Consider the following 25,385-nt stretch of genomic DNA (forward strand, 5'->3'; position numbering starts at 1 on the left):
GTGTCTCTGTCAGTAAATGTGTGTGTCTGTTAGCTAGTGTGTATGCGTCTGTTCGTGAGAGTGTGTGTGTGTCTTCAGCACTTACCTTTCTCCAGCGCCGGACTCCCTTGGCACAGGGGATCCCTCCGCCTCTCAGCTCCAAATGCGCATGCGCGGCAAGAGCCGCGCACGCATTCAAACCGCCCATAGGAAAGCATTACTCAATGCTTTTCTATGGACGTTCAGTGTCTTAGAATCGCGGAAGCGCCTCTAGCGGCTGTCAGTGAGACAGCCACTAGAGGCTGGATTAACCCTCGGTGAAACATAGCAGTTTCTCTGAAACTGCTATGTTTTCAGCTGCAGGGTTAAAACTAGAGGGACCTGGCACCCAGACCACTTCATTGAGCTGATGTGATCTGGGTGTCTTTAGTGGTCCTTTAAGTGTGTGTGCATCTGCATGCACTGGCGTACATACCGCAGTCGCAGGGTTCGCAGCCCTGCAACCCCTGCGACCAGGTGCCCACCGCAATGTGTTGCGGCCCCGGCCCACCAGAGTAAGTGCGCGGGGGTGAGAGGGGGCCCACGGATCAATTTTCGCACCGGGGCCCCATGGGTCATGTGTACGCCACTGCAGGCAACTGCTCTTCTATTACAGTGAAAAAAAAATATTTATTTTAAATGTAAAGTTTAACCTATTGTTAAAACAGATATGAGTGGTGGCACTGGGCAAGTAGGCACAGTATCCAATGTGAACCTCACACAGAAGCTGGCAGGCAGGCACCTGCAATTACATTACACAGGAAAAAAAAAAGCAGCCTGATGTTATAGCCCTAAAAAGGGCTTTTTGGGGTGCTGTCCTTACAGCAGAGATCAGATGAGTCCTTCAGGATTGTAGTGGACACTGAATACCCTAGCCTAGCTATCAATTTCCCTATCTAATCAGCAGCAGCTAAACTTTCCCTCCTCTCACTAAGCATGCATCTTCCGAATGAATCGAAAATGGATGCTGGGAGGGAGGTTGGAGGGTGTGGAAGGGAGGGAGTGCTGCTGATTGGCTGGAATGTGTCTGCTGACCGAGAGGCACAGGGTCAAAGTTTGCCCAATGATGACGAATAGGGGGCGGATCGAACTGCGCATGTGTCCGCCCGCCGCGGCGAACGCGAACACGCTAATTTCGCCGGGAACTGTTCGCCGGCGGACAGTTCGGTACATCACTAGTGGTCCTTAAAAAGCCCTGGTTCAGATTTTGGCAGGCAACATATTATTGTAAGCCTCAAGTCTCTAGTAATATTAAGAGATAAATAACATCTCTAATAACATTATTTTCTGACAGTGCCACTTGCTTGATTAAGAAAATGGAGAGAGGAACACACGTGAAGGAGAGGTAAATGAACATGGTAGAGAGATATAAAAAGGAGTATATGGGAATTGGGAACATACTGCATTAACACACATATACATACACACTAAATAGTCACACCCGCACACTAAAACTTTACATAAATATGCTCCTGCATGCACACACTGGCATTTTATAAAAACGCACCACTATATTCACACACTAGCAAGCTACACAAATACACCTGTCATTCACATGCACTCACAAGCACTCTGCACAAATATGATCTTAAGTACACATTGCCATTAAGCCACCCAACCAACCACATACTCCGAACTGATCATATCCCTGATCCACTCATCACACCTTCTAGTCGTTTCCACTCCCTATCACATTCACACCACCTGGCCACAAAACATTTTATCTACCCCACCATCCTAGCACATATTGCCATCCAACCACTCACCTGGTCATAATTACCATCCAATCACATACCCCAAACTAGTCTTATCCATTCAATCACATACACAAGACTAGTTGTATCCATCCTTTCAATCACATACACCAAGCTTCATTGAGGTGCTCAGGGCACATTGAGAAAACTAGCCTTGGGGCAGCAAATAAGGTAAATCCAGCACTTAGGGGACACTAGGCCCTCCTCCAGAGAGTATTATAATAGCCTTCACCTGCTGACCACGAGTGATCCTCATTTAATTTATGGCATATCCCCACTTGCTAGCCACAGGAGAGGACGAGGAGTGTGTAATGACACCCAATTACTTACTGAAATGTCTCACATCTGATGCCAATGGGCCGGAGCACAGGTGGGGACTATGTTTACCCACTGTTATTTCACAGGCTCCATTCCCATGGGAAGGAGTCTTTTATGAAATGTTTGCGCCAGCCCTGAAGACAGATGATATATATTATATATATATTAGTTTTGTGTTTTAACCACCCAGTTCACATTTGTTTATCAATTTGCTGTAGTCAGGAAGAGACTCACCTGGTGTGGTAGCTGCTAATTTACTATATTCACTAAATAAGAACTGCCTTTTGCACAGAGCACTTTTGGTTTTTTTTATATATATTTTTTTAATGAACGTTACCCTGTGTCTAGCCATGTTTTATGTTTATTAGTTGCAGTATATTTAAGTGTTTGCTGTTGGATAGTATAGCACTCTGTAGAATGCAGTTTAGGCTCAGAGGAAGTCCTAGCATGATGCAAAAACGGTAGTTCCAACCTCTATTCTTTTATTGAAATGAATTCAGTCTAGTGAAGTATACACTTAGGTTCAAAAGAGAACGTAAACAATATCAGCATCTCTTCACATGGTAAAGATTACTGTGTATAATACACACTTCATTATCTGTATGCAGTGCAGTAGATGGATTTTCTGGCCATTTTGGAAACATGAATGGCTTTAGCATCCGAAATTAGTAGACTATAGAGGTTGCTCAAGGGACAATCGATAACTGATACTTCTCTCTATCTTGTCATACAATCAGCCATATAGCACATACAGCTCCCTGACAGTCATTCTGCAGTGGCCTAATTCATTACTAAAGTGTAAAATGCACAGAGCTGCGTGTAGAACTCTGCAGCTTGGATCTTTGTTTCAAAGCATAAAATGATGCACTGGTGAATAGCAGGGGTTGGGCCTGGTGCGAGCCATAGGTTGTCAACTGTGCTCTAATAATTTTTTTAATTAGATATATTATATCTTCTCTGTGTAGCTCCCTGACCACAAGCTTGACAAAGTAACAAAGACCTACTCTACATGCCCCTTGTACCTGCCCTTCGTGTAAACGTTAGCGGTTTTACATAACGCCATAATTAATCTAATATCTAAGAAATATAATCTCTCAATCATTAAAAGACCAAGAGTTAGTAAAAAAAAAAACTTTAGTAGCCTAATAATACAATATTACAATACAATACAAATATTATGCAGTACAACTATATAGCCTATATTCTCCAATCCAAACTAAAACATATGTCCAATGTAAAGCAACGATACATCATGTGCAAATAAAGTGCATCGAAATGCAGTTAGCACAATCTAGTGCAAATACATTCTCAACAATAAACCCTTATTATATAAGAATAAAACACATACCATGGTTCAACTAAACACATTCACTATACACACAGAACATAAGCTGCAAACACACTGACAATTTTTTAAAAAAAGTGTGAAATGTGAGGACATAGACTATGTGCATAGAGCGCAAGTTATGAGCGCATAGATCATGCATGTAGAGTGCAAGATGTAAGCACATATTCCATGTGTGCACAGTGCAAGTTGTGAGCACGTAGACCAGTGGTGTATTCTGGTTTTGTGCTGCCCTAGGCAGGACAAAACTCAGGCGCCCCCCCCACTTCCCCCCGCGCCACCCCCACCCAACCTTTCCCCCCGCCCCGCATTCTAAATACACACACACACACACACACACATTCACTGACAGATACGCATACACTAGCTAACAGAAACACACACACACACACTCACACTCAGTAACAGACAAACACACTCACTAACAGACACACACACACTCACTTCCTAGCAGACACAAACTAACAGACACACGCTCACTAACATACACACACACTCACAGGCAAACACACACACTAACATACACACACACACACACACACACACTCACATGCAAACACACACTAACAGACACACACACTCACAGGCAAACACACTAACAGAAACACACTAACAGACACACACTAACAGACACACACACTAACAGACACACACACTAACAGACACACACACCCACATTAACACATTTTTTTAAATGTATTTAAACACACCCCCCACCCCCAGCCTCCTTACCTTTGGGAATGCTGGGGGGGGGTCTCTACCTCCCTGGTGGTCCAGTGGCTGCTGGGCGAGCGGCACTGGCGGGCGGGCGGCTGTCGAGGGAGCACTTCCTCTGAGCTGTCTGCTCAGCTCCCTCGCGCGCCTCAGAGTGAGGCTGGGAACCGGAATATGACGTCATATTCCGGCTCCCAGCCTCACTCTGCGGTGCACGAGGGAGCTATGCAGACAGCTCAGAGGAAGTGCTCCCTCGCCAGCCGCCCACCAGCGCCGCCCGACCGCCCAAACGCCCAGCAGCCCAGCAGCCCAGAATGTCTGTTAGCCGCAAGGCTAACAAGACATTTGCCTTGGGCATTTGGGGGCGGCTTTTTTTGCCGCCCCCTGGAAAATGCCGCCCAAGGCAAATGCCTTGTTTGCCTCGCGGCTAATACGCCCCTGACGTAGACCATGTGCATAAAGTGCAAGATGTGAGCACATAGACCATGTGTGCACAGTACAAGATGTGAGCACATAGACCATGTGTGCACAGTGCAAGATGTGAGCGCGTAGACCATGTGCGCACAGTGCAAGATGTGAGCACATGGACAATGTGCATAAAGTGCAAGATGTGAGCACACTGACCATTACATCAAGTGCAAATTGTATATTGGTTATGAGCATGAAGTACAAACATTAACATAACCATATTGACAATATACATAAAGTGAAAAGTTATAAGCACATCCACCATATGCACAAGGGCAATGTATCATCTTACTTCCACTAATAGAAATGCGTGCTAATAAAGCCACTAAGTGCAAATTATAAACCAATATACAAAATCTTGTGTATAGCCTCATGTATCATCTAACCTCAAGGGATTGAACTGCTCTAAAATGGTTTAACCCCAAAGTTGCCACCCTAGCTGATCTCAACTCCCCCCAGGCGGCATCCATCTGCCACTAGGGAGGGGCACCGCTGATTGGCTGAGGGCAGTCAGCCAATCAGTGACTCCCTATTCACAAAACTGGCTTGAAAAAGGTACGTTTCTGGACACTGAAAGAAAAAATTATAGACAGAAATAAATCGAAATAAATCACTGATGGTTTGCCCACCTCCATTACCGTACTAGTGCAACTAAAGCTACAGCTGCCCTTGATCCAGTATTAAGACAGTAACTGAAATAACTATACTTTCCAAAAATGCAATGAAGGAGAACATATACGAATGCACAACACATTAAACATTTTAATTGGATAGGTTGTAGCGGCAGATGACCAGAATAGAAAAAAGGAACAGGAAACTGAGGCTACAAAACAGAATATTGCCACGCTTAAAGGAACATTATAGGGTCAGGAATACAAACGTTTATTCCTGACTCTATAGTGTTAAAAATACTATTTAGATGGTCGGTCCTCCCTTGCTCCCCACCTTTATTCCAGCACCAAACAGGCCAACTTAGCTGAAATCATCAGAATTGACAGTCTCCGCCACACATGGCAAAATGCCCCTCTTCGCCAATCAGCATCTCCTCATAGAGATGCATTCAATCAATGCATCTCTGAGAAGTGTTCAGCACCTCCATGCAGATCGTGTTGATGCTAAACATCAGTGCTGCACAGTCATCTGAGAGACTGCCACTATAGGTTTTCCAAAGAAGTAATGTAAACACTACCTTTTTCACTAAAAAGACAGTGTTTACATTAAAAGGCCTGTAGGGACACCAGAACAGCTATAGTTGTTCTGGTTGCTAGAGTGTCTTTTAATGAATGTCAATTTCTGCCGCATTTTGCATCTAGTAGGTCAGAATTTTGCATAAGCAATCAATAGATCCATAGGCATTGTTTGAGGGTGGTTTTAAGGGCTAACGCCTCAAGTGTGGGATCCTTCAGTTTTAGATCTCTTCAAGTGGCTTGTGGCTACTGTGCTTTTATAAGTTTATACTAGACAGCATAGCTTCAGCACGTCTGGCCATATTATTAGAGTAAGGAATACTAGGGCTTAGGGAAAGAGTGAGAGATAAAATGTGTGTTAGGCAAATGGGAGAGAAAGGCATATGGGAGTGAAGGGGTGTATGGGGAATACAATGGCAGGATTGGGGTTATGAGATTTATGACTGTGGAGGTTAAAGGGTGGCTTTAGGGGCTAAAGCCTCAGGAGGTTTAGAACTAAGCAATGATCCATTTCTTACATCAGTGGATTAGGCTGCTGGTGTTTGTGTAATGGTGTAGGGAATATTTTCACATTAGCCCCATTTTTCCAACTTAGCAATGCCACATCCACAGCTGATCCATTTTGTATTTTAACTGGCAAATCGTGTTTTTAAACTACGTACTGCTCAATGAGAAACTCCACCCATGCATCAATCTCCATGGCTCTTATCATGCAGTGTGGGGTTCTGAATATCCTTATATTAGTTGGAGTTATGTTCCCAGACTGCAGCTGCCACTATTTTAGTGTTTAATAAATGTTTGAGGTTTTGCATTAGATCAGGTATAGAGTTTTAAAAAAAAAGAAGCAGGGACAACACTGAAATACAACAGAACAATATAAATACAAGCCCAGCTGGCACAATTTTAAATGTCAGGATACTAGGACACATGAACACATGTCTCCACTGCCCAAATACAAAACAAAATAGAAACCACTGTTTAATATATATACCCCAATGAAACCATGCATACATTTAATTATGCATTTTTTTCATTGAAGGTATATCCAAAAACCTCTTGTAAAACCTCCAGATCTCTTGATGCAGCCTTTACATTCCCTCCTCTTCTATCCCCGCCCAGACTTTCTGTGACTGTCCAATCCCAGATTTCCCAATGCAGCTCAATGAGACGTATTTGCAAGGCAGGTGCTCTGGACAATTCCTGCCTTTTGCTCTTCCTGGGGAGGTGTAACAAGGTTAATTTATGAAAGTGCCAATTTTTATTGAGATCTGCAATTTTTATAAAAAAAAAAAAAAAAAAGAGTGCAAACTTGTCATCAGTAAAGCTCTTCTTTAGCAATCTAAAGTGCTTTAGAGATCTGGCGTGTTCATTTAAGAGTAAAGACACCTTATCTCTAACTCTAACAATACCCCAACACTCATTAACCTTAATCCAAACCTTAACATACAAACCCTAGCTCTATATAATCCATATAGCGGAGCAGAGCTTGAAACCACACTAGCCAGAAGTTGATCTGAGTTTTAGCTACTTACCTGAAGAAACCTGCATCTGCATGGTTTTTGCTGTCGATTGATGCCTTTCTTGTACCAACCCGCTATCAATCGGCAACACAAAAAGAGAGGGGTCTACAGTAGCCTGCAGTCATGTGCAGGAAAACCTTACTTGTGGCATGTGCAAACTATCTCCCAATTTACCTGATCCCATTGGGGCACAATACACTGGCCAAAACACTGACCATCGTTCAGTGCTCACAGAATTCGGTGACAGTTTCCAACACTGACTCCATGACATTGGAAGTCTACTACAATGTTAGCTGCAGCCTAAACGGCTGAGAAATTGCACCTTTCCTGACCTTCAGAAGACTCTCGATACGTTACCCCCGACAATTGCTACCCTGACAGATTGTCAGGCACACCCAAAAGGCAACGCACCTGCCACCACAGGAGATTTTCAGAATCTGCTCTCTGAAATAAAGTCAATATTTGCAGCAGATGTTACTCTGATTAAGACAGAGTTTCAAGTTGTTACTGACAGAGTCCAAGCAGCCAAGGGGAATACACTGATGCTGCACCAAGAGGTGACCAAGTTATAGGAATTGCTTTCCCACCTTCCAACAGCAGGAGATGGCCCTTTAAATGGTCTCTTTAGATCACAGAGGCAGGAGGCACGATGTTGAGATATGTGGTATTACATACGTGGTGGTAGCACTGTTTATTTCCCCTATTATATACTGTAAAATGAGGCAGTGATCACATGACAGATCCTACATTGCCACATTAAAAAGATCTAGAGGGTTTTGCAATGCTTTTCAAATTTTAAGTTTAAGATGGGGAAATAGTATTTCAGGCCTATCTACCCGTGCATTGCCAGCATACAACTGATAACTGTTATTCCGCTCACTCACTGCTATCATATTGTTCATGATTGCATGTGACTTGATATATTCTTTTATCTCTGTCGTGTATCTGATGTATTTTACTGCCGTAACCATGCTTCAATAGATAATATGGAAATAATATATGATAGAAAATATAATTTTGCCTCTTTATAAATCGCTGGTAAGACCACACCTTGAATATGTTGTGCAATTTTGGGCACCTGTTCTAAAGAAGGATATTATGGCACTAGAAAAAGTGCTGAGACGGGCAACAAAATTAATAAAAGGAATGGAACATTTTAGCTATGAAGAAAGGTTAAAAAATGTAAATCTCTTTAATTTGGAAATTTGGGGATATGATAACATTATACAAATATATTTAGGGCTAATACAAACCATTGTCTGAAAATCTATTCATAAACTGGGTTATACATAGGACACAAGGTTACGGATTTAGGCTGGAAGAAATTAGATTTAATCTAAGGCAAAGGAAAGGGTTTTTTTATATTAAGAGCAATAAGGATATGGAATTCACTGCATGAAGAGGTGGTTTTGTTAGAGTCTATACAGATGTTTAAACTGCAATTGGATAAATACTTGCAAAACATAACATAAAGGGATATAATTTCTAATTAGTGGGGTAATAGCTGCTTGATCCAAGGAGACATCTGACTGTTATTTTGGGGTCAAGATGGAATTCTTTCCTAGTTAGTTGCAAAATTGGAAGCGCTTCAGACTTGGTTTTTGGATCAACAGCAAAAACATACGTGAGAAAGGCTGAACATGATGGACTCAAGTCTCTTTTCAGCTATGTAACTATGTAGATGTGCCCCTGCATGGCGACATTCCTTGCTTCCTGAAACTGAAATTGCAGAAACCAGATGGAGGGCAGGGTGGTGGTGGGAGAAGGTGGGAAGTAGAGATCAGCATTGGAAGCAACTTTGGGGTTAAACCAGTTGAGCACAGTTCAACCCCTGAAGGATAGAGTGGGCCCGAGTGCCTCCTGGCACCATAACAACTTGATCTAGATTAAGTTGTAACAATGTCTAAACTGTCCCTTTAAATGAATGAAAGAATGAAACACTCCTATAAGCTAGTGATCAATATGCCTTTAATAAGTCAGAGTGTATAGTCAAATCATAGAACACATAGTAGAACATAGTGTACAATGGCTACTTAAAGGAACACTACAGTGTTAGGAATCCAAACATGTATTTCTGACCCTATAGCTCTAAGATAAGCATTTAGGTTGTCGACATAAGAGACAGGAACCTGGGGGGAGATGCAAAAGAGACAAGGTTCTGAGGGGAAGAGTCACATGGGCTGGGGAAAGAAATAGACAAGGTGCTGGTAGGAAGAGGCTCGCAGAGAGGCTGGGAAGGGGAGAAAGAGACACACAGAGGGGCTTCAAATGGGGCAAAAGAGACAGGCTGGGGAGGGGCAGTAGAGACATACAGGGGCTGGGGGAGAAAGAGACAAGGTGCTTTTGGGAAGAGACACATGGAGGGTCTGGGAAAGTGAGAAAGTGACATACAGAGGGGTGGCTGGGGAGGGGAAGAAGCACACGGATGTGAAAGGGAGAAAGAGACACACAAAAGGACTGGGAGAGGTAAAAGACACACAGAGAGTCTGGGGAAGGGGAGAAAGTCACACACAAAGAAGCTGTGGAGAAAAATACACACAAATGGGCTGAGTGAAGTAAGAGACACAGAAAGGGGCTGGGGTAGAAATAGACACCCAAAGAGGCTGGGGGAATAAGGGACACACAAATGGGCTTGAGGCATGTATGGGGGTGTAACATGCAATTATGCCTATAATTTAGAGTAGAGTTGAATAATTCTATTTGCTCAGCTAGCAATATATAAAGTATAGTAACATTAGTAAACAGTGGTCAGCTCTTCATTTAGACTAATTAGAGACTGCCCCATACATTTTGTATTAAATAGGACTACTTTCTGTTAATAAGTATCTTTTTTATAGTATGCTCCATTATGTGTTCTGTGATTTGAGTATACACTTTGACTTATCATACAAAGGGAGACTTCCTCGATCAATATGGATTTGCGCTCAGAGTTTTTGAGCCCCTCCTGGGGTACCCATAAGCAGTCGTTTGAGCCATCTTACACAAGCACCGGCCATGCACTAGTCTTGAGGGTTGTTTTATTTATTTATTACTGGTATTTATAAAGCGCCAACAGATTCCGCAACACTGCACAATTAGTGGAGGACGTACAATGTACACAGACAAATACAAGAGGTAGAGAGAGCCCTGCCCGTAAGCTGATACCTATCCATTGAAGCTCTTTTATACAAAGTGCTTAGATGATTTTAAAGATGATTTTAACTTATGACTCTCTCACATCTTTAATTTATGTCGTCCAGCAAGTTGAGATTCTTCAGATCATTTCCCCCTCTGTCAATCTCATAGGCAATAACCTTTCCATTAAACAATGGCCCTGGCGAGTCATCTATCACAGTCAATTCACACCAGAAAAATTGCACTTCTAGTTTTTACAACTTTTATAACTATTTGAGACCCAACACGTGACAGCAGATTTTCTAAGTTGCTTTAGAGAAAGATGTCATGTAAATCAGCTATCTGAGCTGAATTTCTCCGAGACAGTTTTCAGCAGTATTTCTGGAAGGGATGTGCACTGTGTGATTCTCTATCTCGGGCCTAACGTCTGTATCTGCATAGGACATAGGATCAATAGTGATATTATTACAACATACATCATTCTTTCCCAGCTCCATTTCTGTCTCATGTCATTGTATGGTTCAACAAACTAACTGCAGCAGAATTGCAAGGATTCACATGACACTGGTGATAAAGGGACTTTTCCCACCACGGCATGTTTTAATACCATTTGTCTTCCATTGAAATCACTGCTCAGATCACAGGATCACAGGTCACTCGTCCCAGGCACCCAGTTTATTTATAGGCACAATTAATCACTCATTGCCACACTGTGTGACACTCAGTTAGTTAACCCTTTACTTTGCCACAACTTTTAGGGATACATCGCAGAGATGTGCCTAGTGTTTTTTGTGAAGCATGTTGGTTGCCTCTCTGAGACAGCGGGAGTCCCTCTCTCCTTTCACACTTAGTTAGGCAGAAGAATGGCTCTCCGGATCATTCTCAAGCTGTTTTGTTAAATGTTTCCGTTGCTTTCAAAATTGTTCTTTGGGGGATAAGGAGAGGGGGCCCCTTTTAACCCCCTTCACTGCAGAAAGGCCAAGTTGCCTCTTTGTATTACGTTGTTTCTTTGCGATCAATAGTAGTTCAGAATAGAAAAGGTTAAAAGTGACAAAAGGTGTTTTGGGAGAAGGTAGCCTGTGTCTCATTGGTATTTTCGGCAGATAAATAACAAATTGTGCGTATTAACATTTAACCCACACAAATCAAAAGCTCCCCACTCATTCAATTTCGCTATCATCATTCAGAAAAGCACACATTAATTCTGCATGTTTAGAAAACAATAAAATTAATGGATGGGTGATAGATAGATATAGATATAGATGTAGATAGATAGATAGATAGATGATAGACATACAGATAGATAGATGATAGACATACAGATAGATAGATCGATAGATAGATAGATAGATAGATGATAGACATACAGATAGATAAATAGATAGATAGATTATCATCAACTTTGTCGTTTTATGGAGTTATGCAGTTATACAGCCAAAAAAGCATTGCACTGTTTAATATCTCAGAAAAATATTCAGACAGACTACTGACCACCAGACAGTTAAATTACAGCAGAACTACAGTCTAAATACAGAGATCATTGAATAACATATCAAGCATACCAAATCAATTTTTAAAGTTCAGGACCAATACCACAATATGATGACATCAGGACTGGAAACATAGTCCTCGATTTCATATTGTTGGAAAAGTTTTTTTTAAATAATTTAATATTTTGGATACACTTTTAAAATGATTTCTCAAATTATTAAAATATCTCAAATATATCATAAATGAAAAAAATATATATCACTATATAAAAAATATCAAAATATTTAAATATTTGTTACAATATTAAATAATTTGAAAAAAATGTTTTAATGTAATCTTTTGACTTCTTTTGATATTTTTTTTATATATTTATATTTCTATATATAATTTATGTTTTGATATTTTAGTGTGTTTAAAACAAATATGTAATGTTTTCCCCCAAAAAATGAGTAAACCATTTGGAAAGCTTATCCAACATTATTAAATTGATGCCATAGTTTGTAAGTATGAAACAGTGAGTGTGGGTAATGACATATGAGGTATTCATTTTACTAGACTGAACCATTTATTCTAAAAATGACCTCTGACACTCATTCATTTGACAGTTTGGCTCGAACAAATACTGTCCATGTAAAATATTTGGGAAAAAGATTCTGACAAATCAAAAAAGGCATGAAAATTGGCCAATCAGTGTACTGCACAATATATATGCATTTTTGCTTTATTTGTGTTAAATAAATCATGACAAGGTTGTAATATGTAATTTGCTGTTGTTCATCTGAGGTCGTATTTACTTAATTTTAAGACCTGCTAAGGAACAGTTTATTGTTTTTATGTCCTGATTCTAATGTAAATCCATAGAATCCAAGAAGTGTGTACTTTCTATTTCCCAAGACTGTATATAAAAATATAGATTTTTAAATTTTATTTATTGCTTGATCTGTGAATTAAATAAACATTTAGTGGCTGTCTTTAGCCGTCTATCATTTTATTCTCCATCAATCATCTCTTTCTTTTGAGCCATGAATGGAACTCCAAATCCCGAAGCAAAAGAGCATGCTCATCTATTGCGCTAGTTTGCGCAGTTATACATCTTTACAGTGCTTTGGAGATATAATATTTGGCCAAACAGCGATGAGCCTAAATTCTGACAAATTGCAGTCGGCCGAACTCAAATGCTCAAGTCTATTATTCACTAAACAGGAAATTACAGAAAGCTGGCACGATCATGACATGTTTTTGGCCAATATATATAAAAAAAATGAAAAACATTATTCAATTCTACTATGTTCAGGTTGGCTGTTTGGGTAATTTACTTTCAGTTCCTTTTGTGAAGTTCACGGTCAGTGAATAAACATGTGTTTTGGTATGTGTACATGTATGTTAGAGTGACTTGTAGTGGGTAGATACAGGTTTGTGATGTAATTGTTATATGTTTTGTGTTTATTTAGGGGCCTTCTTCATTCCATATCTCATTTTCCTCTTCACCTGTGGGATCCCAGTGTTCTTCCTGGAGACAGCTCTTGGTCAGTACACAAGCCAAGGAGGGGTCACAGCATGGAGGAAAATTTGTCCACTGTTTGAAGGTCAGTTTATTTATTTATTTTTTTAAAACATTTATACTGTCTGGGCATTAAAGTGGATGACCTGATTTTTTTATTTTCTTTTAAGATTGTATCTTTAAAAAAGTATCTGTAAAGACAAAACTTTGCCCAAGCGAACTTTTCAATGGTTAAAGAAATGATTTAACTTTGTTGCATATAGCATTATGTTACATACATGTTGCATTCCTTCCAATGCCACAGAAGAACACACAAGCTCAACGAAGTAGATCCCAACATTTAAAGGGACTGTGGAATGCATCATTTCATGACAAAATCCGGTTTCTATCTGCTAATGATTACATATGAATAGTAGTGTATGCAGATCATTAAAATTAAATTAATTGTCCCATTCTAAGGTGTCTGCCCTGACTGTAAGCAGGCCGTGTGCACATCCAACATTCTTTGCAATCTGTCTTGAGAACCAAGCACACTGAGACAATTTGCCAAGGAATCTAGAAAAAGCACACACCTACAAATTATTCTTCTGTTTGCATTATTTCTGTGTGGTTTCTACAGAAGATTTTTGAAGGGTTACTCCAACCATCATAACCTATACAGACCGGTGTAGTGGGTTATGATGCTAGGAGTACCTTGGCACAATTCCCAGGTAATGCTTCACTCCTTTTGAACTATTTATTGAAAACTGGAGTGAGAGGGTGTGCCGATCGTGGCAATTGAGCACTTCTCAATGAGCTGTGATATGGTTGGCCAGTCGCATGCTTTAGCAATTTGGTCTCAAGGCCATGAAAACCCTTTGACTGGACAATGACCAGAAAAAAACAGAGTCAGTGCAGAAAAAAAGTGGCTTCCTTTTAGCAACTGCAGTCGCTCCCCCCTCAAAAAAAATTAATATTCAGAAATATTAAATACATATTGTTGTTGGGATTTATTTTCTAGATGCTTGAAAAAAACAACCAAACAAACGTTGTTTATTACGATTGTTCCTTTAATGTCCTCATTGTAAACAATTGCCCATTTAAAGCATAAACACTGGCACCTAGTGGAGAGTTCTAGTTTTGCAGTCTGCAGTTTTCTTCTGCTATTTTCACCTACAATTTGCAATCCCCTTAGTAATTCCTGACCTCACGCTTTAGTAAATAACCGGCAAGCTAACATCAAAAGTTAAGACTAGTGAAAGACAACTTTCTGCACTCCCGATGGTTTGGACAATGCCTCCCATAAAGCTCTTACAGCCATAGTGATGGCAAGGATATAGTCTACAACATCTGGAGTGCCCAAGGTTGTCTACCCCTGGCTAAGACCAAAGGATTGACATATCTTACACTGCATTGAATGCATAACAGTTCCAAAGGTAGGTTAGCAGCACATGGAATATATTACCGGTCATAGGTTGGTAGAGCAACATACACACTCCTACACGTTTCTAAATGTGTAGTTCATAAACCAGTGGATAGCAGTAGATTAGATACCTTTTGTGTATGTGATGAGGTGGAGACATATTTACTGTGTTTGAGTAATGAAACACTAGAATTAAATTGGAAAAAAGGGACACACCACAAACTTCAAGAAAGGGGATACAGTTGGTAAATTTAGCGTGACGTGGTTGAGTAGGGATTTGGGGATGATTTTCTTTTTCTGATAAATATGTTTATGATTTTGATAAAACATTTTAATAGACTTTGCATTGCATCTTCTGAGCTTGATGACACATATTTGCAAATATTTATCTCTGTGCTTTTGATTGACAGGTATTGGATATGCCTCTCAGGTCATAGAGGGCTACCTCAATATTTATTACATTGTTATCCTAGCGTGGGCTCTATTTTACCTCTTCAACTCCTTTACAGCTGATCTACCTTGGGCCACCTGCAACCACACCTGGAACACAGGTACACACTGATGATAATGAGTTCTGATTTAACCCCTTAAGGACACATGACATGTGTGACATGTCACGATTCCCTTTTATTCAAGAAGTTTGATCCTTAAGGGATTAAATATACCGTAGTCGTCTTTTTGCCTGTTCTATATATAATGGTAGATATTGACAGATAAACTGATGCTGTAGAGCACAACTAAATTAGTTAAATAAAGAGGTACTAAATGTGTAATAAATATAGAAAATATTTTCCTTTGTATTTAAATTAGAACATTGTGTTGATGTCTTTGAGAAATCAGAAAACTGGACATATCCACCAAATGCTACATCCCCAGTCGTGGAATTTTGGGAGTACGTAAGCAATACACTTACTATACTAGATGTGATGATTCATATACAGACATGAATGTCAATGTCCCCTCTCCTGCTGTTTTATTTTCATCTATCATACATGCGTTTGACAAATGATAAATAAAAATGAAAATGAAACCAAGTATTTGACTTCATTGAAGAATATTAAAGGGGAACTGTCAGTTACCAGAATTTTTAATATTATGTTTACATATCCCTACATTTATCAAATATGTATTTATAAGGTGTGTAAAATAAAATTAACAGTGGAAATCCAGACCTCTTTATCCTGCATCTTGCTGCCTCCATCTTACCTCCCTCTAAATCATTATTATATCTCTGTCCTTTGCACTTGGCAATCACTAGAAGTGTATTTAATCCCACAATGAATACAGTGCCGGTTCTGCAAAACAATAGGACTAAATGACAGGGGCACTACACACAGACATTTCAATGAGATTTAGTGGTCTGGGTACCTTTAGTGTCCATTTAAAAGAAAATGGAGTATCATGTAAAAAGAGGGAAGGCTAGATATGCACTGATCAGCCGCAACATTAAAACCAGTGACAGGTGTTGTAAATAACATTGATTATATAATTACAATGGCACCTGTCAAGAAGTTTGATATATTAGGCAGCAAGTGAACAGTTCTTGAATTTCATGTTTTGGAAGCAGAATATATGGGCAAGCAAAACGATCTGAGTGACTTTGACAAGGCCCAGATTGTAATGGCTAGGCTGTGTCAGAGCATCTCCAAAACAGCAATTCTTGTAAGGTGTCCCCACCAGTATGCAGTAGTTAGTACCTACCAAAGTTGTGCAATGGAGGACAACTGGTGAACCGTCAGCAGGGTCATGGTTCATTGATGCACAAAGAGAACAAAGGCTAGCCCGTCTAGTCAAATCAAAGAGAAGAGCTACTCCAGCTCAAATTGCTGAAAAACCTAATGCTGGCCACATTAAAAAAGGTGTTAGAACACAGTGTATCACAATCTGCTGCGAGTAGTCACATACTGGACATGATGACCCCTGATTATCGCCAAAAGGGCCTTCAATGGTGATGTAAGCATCAGAACTAGGTCATGAAGCAATGGAAGAAGGTTGCCTGGTCTGATGAATACATTTTATTTTAGATCAAGTAGATGGCCAGGTGTGTGTGCATCATTTACCTGGGGAAGAGATGGCCGCAGGATGCACTATAGTAAGAAGACAGGCCGGTTGGGGCAATGTTATGCTCTGGGCAATGTTCTCCTGGGAAACCTTGGGTCCTGGCATTCACTTTTATATTACTTTGAGACGTACCACCTACTTAACCTTTTAAGGACGGCGGGTGTTGTATGCCGTCTTTGAAGGTGTCGCCCTAACGCCGGCAGGCGGCTAGAACATCCCCGCCATCCTATTCACTTACCCGAACCCCGATGTTCCCCCATCGGCGATAGCGTTGCTCCTGGTCTGGGGGGACTACCTGACAGCCCAGACAGTCCTACCTCGAGAAATTAGGCCCTCGCGGGCCATGTGATCGCTTTTTCATATATTATATATATCATATATATATATATATACATATATTATATCTAATATATATATATATATATATATATATATATATATATATATATATATATATATATATATATATCGAATACACATATAATGTAATACTAAGTGTATTTTTTATTAATATATACATATATTAATATAAAAATACACTTAGAACAAAATTACACACATATATATATATATATATACATATATATATATATATATTAACTGTAAATATTATATATATATATATATATACATATATATATATATATATATATATATAGAATAAATAATAAGTAAATAAAAATAAATACATAATTTAAAAAATTATATACATATATGTAATTTAATTCTAAGTGTATTCATATCAAATACACTTAGAATGACATTTTATATATATATATATATATATATATATATATATATAATAATTCATATAAAAACATAATAATAATAATAAAATGTAAATACAGCCATATACAAATTTACATAAATAACTTCATAAATATACACATAGACTTCAAATATATAAATATATATATATATATATATATATATATATATATATATTTAATTTCTATGTGCATATTTATGTAATATTTTTACATAATTAAGTAATTTTATTGATTACAATTTGAGAGACCTGCCTGACAACCCAGTTTGCTAGCACTATGTTTAACCCTGTAACTTTCCAAGACACCCTAAAAACTGTACATTGGGAGTACTGTTTTACTCGGGAGACTTCGCTGAATACAATATTAGTGTTTCAAAACAGTGAAACATATCAGAACAATGATATTGTCAGTGAAAGTGAAGTTTTTTGCGTTTTTTACACACAAACGGCACTTTCACTAATGATATGATTGTTGTCATACGTTTTACTGTTTTGAAACAGTAATATTTGTGTTCAGCAAAGTCTTCCGAGTATAACAGTACCCCCATGTACAGGTATGGATTTGCTGAATACGAATATGTGAATGTTATGTCAGTAAAAGCTAACAGTATTATGACATTCACAGTTAAAATGCCACACATAACTAAACACATTTAAAAAAAACTTAATTTCTCACTGTTTTTAGATTTTATTCATAATTAATTATGCTTCATATATGAATAGTTCATGTGAAATGAAAGCCCTGTTTCTCCTTAACAAAATGATATATAATAAGTGTGGGTGCACCTAATATGCAAAAGGTGAATTACGCTTGAACAGACATATAGCGCAAATTCCAGCTTCTGTTTTGTTTTGATCAGAACGTGTACAACTGGCTCAGTACTTAAAGGGTTAATACTTCTGAAATAGGCCATAGTCACCAGGGAACACCATTGCCATGAAGAGGTGTACAGGGTCTGTAACAATCTCTAACCCCTTAAGGAACGTTCTATGCCGTCCTTTTCGGGGCAGTAAAATCTCTAATCATGCCAATGCGCAGTAAATACATAAACCTTGCATATCATGCCAATGAGCAGTAAACGCATAAACTTGATATATCATGCCAACAAGCAATAAATACATAAACATACTTGGCTTATGTATTTAATGTTAAATAGCTTAATATATCATATCATGCCAATGAGCAGTAAATATATAATCCCTGTATATCTTGCCAAGAGCAGTACATTCATAAAATTTGTTCATCCCGCCTCAAAAAAACTACCAGTGCTATCTGTGCCCCAAACAACATGTTAGTGCCATCTCTCTGCTCCTGCCTCTTAGTGTCATTACTCTGCCCCCTGCATATATGTGCCAACTCTCTGCCTTAGGTGAGGGTGACAGTGTGTGTGTGGAAGGGTGGAAGTGTGGGGGGTATTGATAGTGTGTGGGGATGACGACAGTGTGTGGGGGAGGGACAGGGTGTGTAGGAGGTTGTAAGTGTGTGAGGATGATAACAGTGTGTGTGTTGGGAGAGACAGTGTGTTTTAGTGAACAGCCTCAAACTGAAATATCATTTTTTTTGGGGGGGGGGGGGGATCAATTCTCTGATGGTCCAATGGTCTCCTTCATTGGTGGACTCCAGTAGTCTCTTTTCCTGGTGTGTTCGGTGGGCTAACCATCTGGTCTGCAGCTCCACCGGATGCGGATCTGCAGACCATATAGTAGTAATTTTGTGAGCTCTGGCATTTGAAGTGTCAGAGTGTTGCTGTGGTAACTTCCGGCAATGCTCTCATTGGCTGAGCTACCACATGGTCTGCAGCTCTGCACCTGGAAGAGCTGCGCACCAAGGTGTTGGGCTCTCTCATCCTCTCTGGGCATACTGAGTGGAGGGGCTCTATTGATGGATTTGTCTGCCCTTTTAAGTACAGCAAACTGAATCCCACCACTGATATTGTCTATATTTAACAAATGTTTGTTAGGTCTCAAAAATAATATTAAACTTAGTAACCCACACTACTTTATTTAAACCACTCTATCCACACTACTTTATTTACATCTAACTGCCTTTTCTGCCATTAAAACAAAAAATAGCTTTTCCCATTTCAGTGGGATCCAGCAGGGTTGTCCTCTGTCTCCACTTCTCTTTGCAATTGTCATTAAATCACTAGTGCAGTTTATAACAAAAGACATGAATATAATTGGGCTGAGATTAGGACTGCCAGATTTTAAAATTAGTCTAAACGCAGATGATATACTTTTGACCATAATCAACTTCACTCTTAATTTGTGTCACTCAGGGCCGGCCTTAGGGGTGTGCGAGCTGTGCGGCCGCACAGAGCGCCATGGAGCAAGGGGCTCCATGCGGCCGATAGTTAATGCTTGCACACAGGGCTGCCATCATAAATTTTGGGGCCCCTGACACAGCTCAAGGTCTGGGCTCCCCGGTGCCTGCACCTGAGTCCGCCCAAAATGCTGCTCCCCCGCACCTCCCCCCTCCCCGGTGCCTGCACCCGAGTCCGCCCAAAGTGCTGCTCCCTGGCACCCCCCCTCCCCCCCCCCCCGAGTCTGCCCACAGGGATGCAGTGTCTGTACTGATTCTGGGTGTGTACATTTGTGTAATGTATGATGTGTATATTAGATGCAGAGTATGTGTTTGTGTAGTGGATGTAGTGTGTGTTTATAGTGAATGCAGAGTGTGTGTTTGTGTAGTGGATGTAGGGTGTATTTATAGTGAATGCAGAGTGTGTATGTTTGTGTAGTGGATGTAGTGTTTGTGTGTATTAAATGTGATGTGTATAGTGAATGCAGAGTGTGTGTGTGTAGTGGCTGTAGTGTGTGTGTAGTGAATGCAGAGTGTGTGTAGTGGATGTCGTGTTTAGTGAATACAGTGTGTGGATGCAGAGTGTGTCTTTGTGTAGTCGGTGTAGTGTGTGTATAGTGACTGCATAGTGTGTGTTTGTGTAAGTATTTAATGTGTGTATAGTGACTGCAGACTGTGTGTTTGAGTAGTGAATGTAGTGTGTGCAGTGACTGCAAAGTGTGTGTGTGTGTGTGTTTGTGTAGGTATTGCAGAGTGTGTGTTTGTGTTAGGAAGTAGTGTGTGTAGTGACTGCAGAGTGTGTGTTTGTGTAGTGGATGTCGTGTGTGTAGTGACTGAATAGTGTGTATTTGTGTAGTGACTCCAGAGTGTGTGTTTGTGTAAGGATGTAGTGTGTGTAGTGACTGCAGAGTGTATGTTTGTGTAAGGATGTAGTGTGTGTAAATTTTTGTGAATAGTGTGTGTATATGTTAGTGCATAGTTTGTATAAATGTTAGTGAATAGTGTGTGTAAATGTTAGTGTATAGTGTGTGTAAATGTTAGTGTATAGTGTGTGTAAATGTCAGTGTATAATTTGTGTAAATGTCAGTGAATATTGTGTGTAAATGTCAGTGAATAGTGTGTGTAAATGTTAGTGTATAGTTTGTGTAAATCTTAGTGAATAGTGTGTGTAAATGTTAGTGTATAGTTTGTGTAAATGTTAGTGAATAGTGTGTGTAAATGTTAGTGAATAATGTGTGTAAATGTTAGTGAATAGTGTGTGTAAATGTTAGTGAATAATGTGTGTAAATGTATGGGGCTGCAAAATGTGGGGGGGAAAGCCTACAGTTTTTTTTCCATCCATTAATAGTAATGTTTTATTCCCCCCTCCCTGTATCTCACCTGTGGCCATGGAGGGGGAGATCACAGTGACTGGAGCCCTCGAGCCAAAGGTCCTCCTGAGGCATGGTGCAGCCCCCGCTACCTGTATTCTGCAGGGGGCCCAGCACACTTGAAAAATACTGCCCAGCTACTCTGCTTTGTAGAAGTCTCGTGAGCCGTGCGGAGCGTTGCCATGGCAACTCTCTGACGATCGCGTCACTCACGAGACTTCAAGAGAGCAGAGCATCTGGGCAGTATTTTTCAAGTGTGCTGGGCCCCCTGCAGAATACAGGTAGCGGGGGGCCCGCATTTCACACATATATAGCGTTAATCGCTATATATGTATGCACATAGCTAATGTGGGGCCCTGGACGCCCTGAGCAGTCCGGGCCCCCTAGGACCGCCGGGCCCATGACAACCGTTATGGTTGTCATGCCCTGATGGTGGCCCTGCTTGCACTTAGCCAGGTGACAGGAGTGCAGGGGACATAAAGCAGGTACCCGGGTGAAGGATTTCATGAGCATGTGTGACTGTCTGCCTGTAACTGTTTGTGTGTGTGACTGTCTGCCTGTACCTGTGTGTGTGACTGTATCCAGGCAACTTGGAGGGGGGGGTTCGCCATGCAGACTTTTCGCACAGGGCGCCTAATGGCCTAAGACCGGCCCTGGTGTCACTCCCTAATTTGTGTGTGGTACTTTCGTCATTTTGCAAGTTTCTTAGAATATAAGCCCAACTGTTCATGTTCATGTAATGTATTGGTTTGAATGCGTGGGTAAATAGTGATGTATTCATGTTGTTGCCAAAATACTTTGGACTTAAAATCTCTGATTATACTATGAAATAACTAGGGATCAAGCTGGCTATGTAAAGAAAATATCTGTATTCATCCAATTTCCCACCTGTGAGTGCATCTCTTAAAAGTCTCCTTAAAAGCTGGAAGCTAGAAGCATTCTGATAAATTGTGAATGGGACACATTTATGCTATTAAAATTGTGATATTACAGTAAATATTGTATGTATTCTGTTGCCTCCCAATACCACTGATCCTGGGAGATATCGATAGCTTACATAAAAGTATCGACTGATATTGATTTTTTTTCGAGCCGATGCCGATAATCTGTGAACCTTCAGGCTGATAGCCGATAACTTACCGATACCGATATTCTGTGCATTTACTATTTTGAAAAAATAAACTATTTCTACACAAATCTACTGTTAACTGAACATGTTTATTATTTATTTATTTTTTTGCAAATCTTTTTTTTTTATTAAGGTAAATGCACAAAATACATACATACATACATACATGCCAGTCCCAATTTTCTATGTTTTCAAGAATATATGTGTGTGTAGTGGATGCAGTGAGAGTATTTGATTAGTGAATGCAGTGTGTGTGTATGTTTGTGTAGTGGATGCAGTGTGTATGTTTGTGAAGTGTGTGTATAGTGAATGCAGTGTGTGTTTGTCTAGTTTGTATATAGTAAATGCAGTGTGTGTGTTTGTGTATAGTGAATGCAGTGTGTTTGTGTAGTGTGTGCATAATGAATGCAGAGTGTCTGTGTTTGTGTAGTGTGTGTATTGTCAATGCAGTGTGTAGTGTGTGTATAGTGAATGCAGTGTGTTTGTGAAGTGTGTGTATAGTGAATGCAGTATCTTTGTGTAGTGTGTACAATTAAGAATGCAGAGTGTCTGTGTTTGTGTAGTGTGTGCATTGTCAATGCAGTGTGTAGTGTGTGTATAGTGAATGCAGTGTGTTTGTGTAGTGTGTGTATAGTGAATGCAGTATGCTTGTGTAGTGCGTGTATAATGAATGCAGAGTGTGTGTGTTCGTGTAGTGTGTGTATAGTGAATGCAGTGTGTAGTGTGTGTATAGTGAATGCAGTATACTTGTGTAGTGTGTGTATAATGAATGCAGAGTGTGTGTTTGTGTAGTGTGTGTGTATAGTGAATGCAGTGTTTTGTGTAGTGTGTGTGTATAGTGAATGCAGTATGTTTGTGTAGTGTGTATAATGAATGCAGAGTGTTTGTGTTTGTGTAGTGTGTGTATTGTCAATGCAGTGTGTAGTGTGTGTATAGTAAATGCAGTGTGTTTGTGTAGTGTGTGTATAGTGAATGCAGTGTGTTTGTGTAGTGTGTGTATAGTGAATGCAGCATACTTATGTAGTGTGTGTATAATGAATGCAGAGTGTGTGTGTTCATGTAGTGTGTGTATAGTGAATGCAGTGTGTATATAATGAATGTAGTGTGTGTTTGTAAAGGATCACCTAGCACCCCGACTGGGTACCTCCGTTGAAGGATGCTCCTAGCACTTACAGAGGGCTCCAAGCGCTCCGCAGACACCACAATCACGTCAGAAGGTGAAGCATTCCGACCGAACGCCGCTCTTCTCATATGAATCCAGCCGAATGTACGAAGAGATGGAAGTCCCTGCGGTGTTCACGCCGTCGAGTGTCCAATTATAGTTCCATGCACTCGACGACCAAACACCGCTGTATGTGTTCGCAGCTAAAGATGTACGTGTTTGCCCATACGAACGGCGACCACCCAGCCAATCCCCCATTAAGTTGCGGTTTAGAAGTGTTAATAGGGGTAATGAGCTGCACACTGCACTTACGAGCGGTCCAACTGTTCGTTAACCGAACAGAATAAGTACAATCCATACGGTAAGCCCCATATACCAAACCATATTAGGGAAATGGCACGAACAAAGCCTCTCCACAGTCCTGAACCAAGGTCTAATGCATGGGCCATAGTCCTGGGGCAAAAGGCTGGTAAGCAGGCCCCTCCAAGAACCATTCTCTCCATTATTTCTTCTTTTTCCAATCTTCCTTTGTTTCTATTTCAGTTTCTCTATTTAAGACCTGTTATTTGGGCCTCTTTGATTATTCTAGAATTTTTAACTATTACCAGGCTACTTAATTGCTTTGGCAGAGTATGGTTAATAATGTCCTATTTTTTGCTATTTCTTTTCCCAGCATGATTTTTTTTGCTTCCTTCCTTTCATGTTTTATACTATCCTATTTAACACCTTGCTGCTATATGTTGCTATAAGGCCTTGCCTAATCCTCAATAACATTATCTGAAACCCAAAAAGAAGTATTTGCTCTTGGAAGTCCGCAATGCGGCATAGAGAGAAATGTGGAGAAACTGAAAGAAGGTTCTTCTCCTCCTCTAAAGTTATGCCAAGACTGTACTGGGTTGTGATGTTAATTGCTCAATTTTAATACACATTTAAAAGAGAAGAAGTATCACATGACAAAAGAAAAAACCCCTTAACACGCATTATAGGTGATTTTCATTGTTTAATTCTATAATGTAATTTCCAGAGCGTGATGATTGCCTTATAAACCACAAATTCACTCCTACAAACATTTCCTTCATTTATCTTCTTAACTTTCCTTTTTTTATTCTTTCCTTCTCCCCTTACCGGAATTCAAAAGCTTGCTTATAACAGTTTGTAAATTATATACCAGAGGTGAGAACAAGTTAGAGAAACACATTTAGTAAATGCTGGACTTGGTGTGATAGAATCATTAGATGGATGATGCATGAATAATTGGAAAAGTGAATGACAAACAACCTTAGGGAATAGCTCTTTATCATCATGAATGTACTCTCTGACAATATATCTTTGTAATTAGAAACCGAGCTCTGGGGCTATCTGATGGGATTGAGCATATTGGCACGGTTCGTTGGGACTTGGCATTGTGTTTGCTGTTGGCCTGGATCATCTGTTACTTCTGTATCTGGAAAGGAGTCAAGTCTACTGGGAAGGTGAGTTTAGAGCAGCCCCATCCTATGGTTATCCAATCTAGTATGCACATGGAAAAAAGAGCAGAATTCTAATTATTCTTGTGTTGGAGATTGAAAAATCCTCTTTTATTTAAAAGTATTTGAGGGCAGAAGTAGCTAGAGGATATCAGAAAACAGGGAATAGACAACTTTGTCTTTTTTGCAGAGAAACCATCCTTGTGCTACTTTTACCAGGGTTACGCTTGTGGCTTAAGACTGGTAAAAGTAGCTGTTGAGGCTGAAATGCATGTAAGGGTACAATACCATGCC

General features: G+C 40.0%; 1 protein-coding gene across 6 annotated transcripts in view; it reads left to right on the forward strand.

Moving 5' to 3' along the window:
- The window catches only part of LOC134602632 (sodium- and chloride-dependent betaine transporter-like), a 128,417-nt gene that overhangs the window by 93,108 nt on the left and 9,924 nt on the right, over nucleotides 1-25,385 (forward strand). For all 6 annotated transcript variants that reach the window (XM_063447709.1, XM_063447706.1, XM_063447708.1 and 3 more), the window contains exons 3-6: nucleotides 13,381-13,515; nucleotides 15,243-15,383; nucleotides 15,643-15,724; nucleotides 24,965-25,097. In XM_063447709.1, coding sequence (XP_063303779.1) covers nucleotides 13,381-13,515; nucleotides 15,243-15,383; nucleotides 15,643-15,724; nucleotides 24,965-25,097 — 491 coding nt within the window. The remainder of the gene's footprint in view (nucleotides 1-13,380; nucleotides 13,516-15,242; nucleotides 15,384-15,642; nucleotides 15,725-24,964; nucleotides 25,098-25,385) is intronic.

Source organism: Pelobates fuscus, chromosome 3 (assembly GCF_036172605.1).
Source record: "Pelobates fuscus isolate aPelFus1 chromosome 3, aPelFus1.pri, whole genome shotgun sequence".
Classification (NCBI taxonomy): Eukaryota; Metazoa; Chordata; class Amphibia; order Anura; family Pelobatidae; genus Pelobates; species Pelobates fuscus.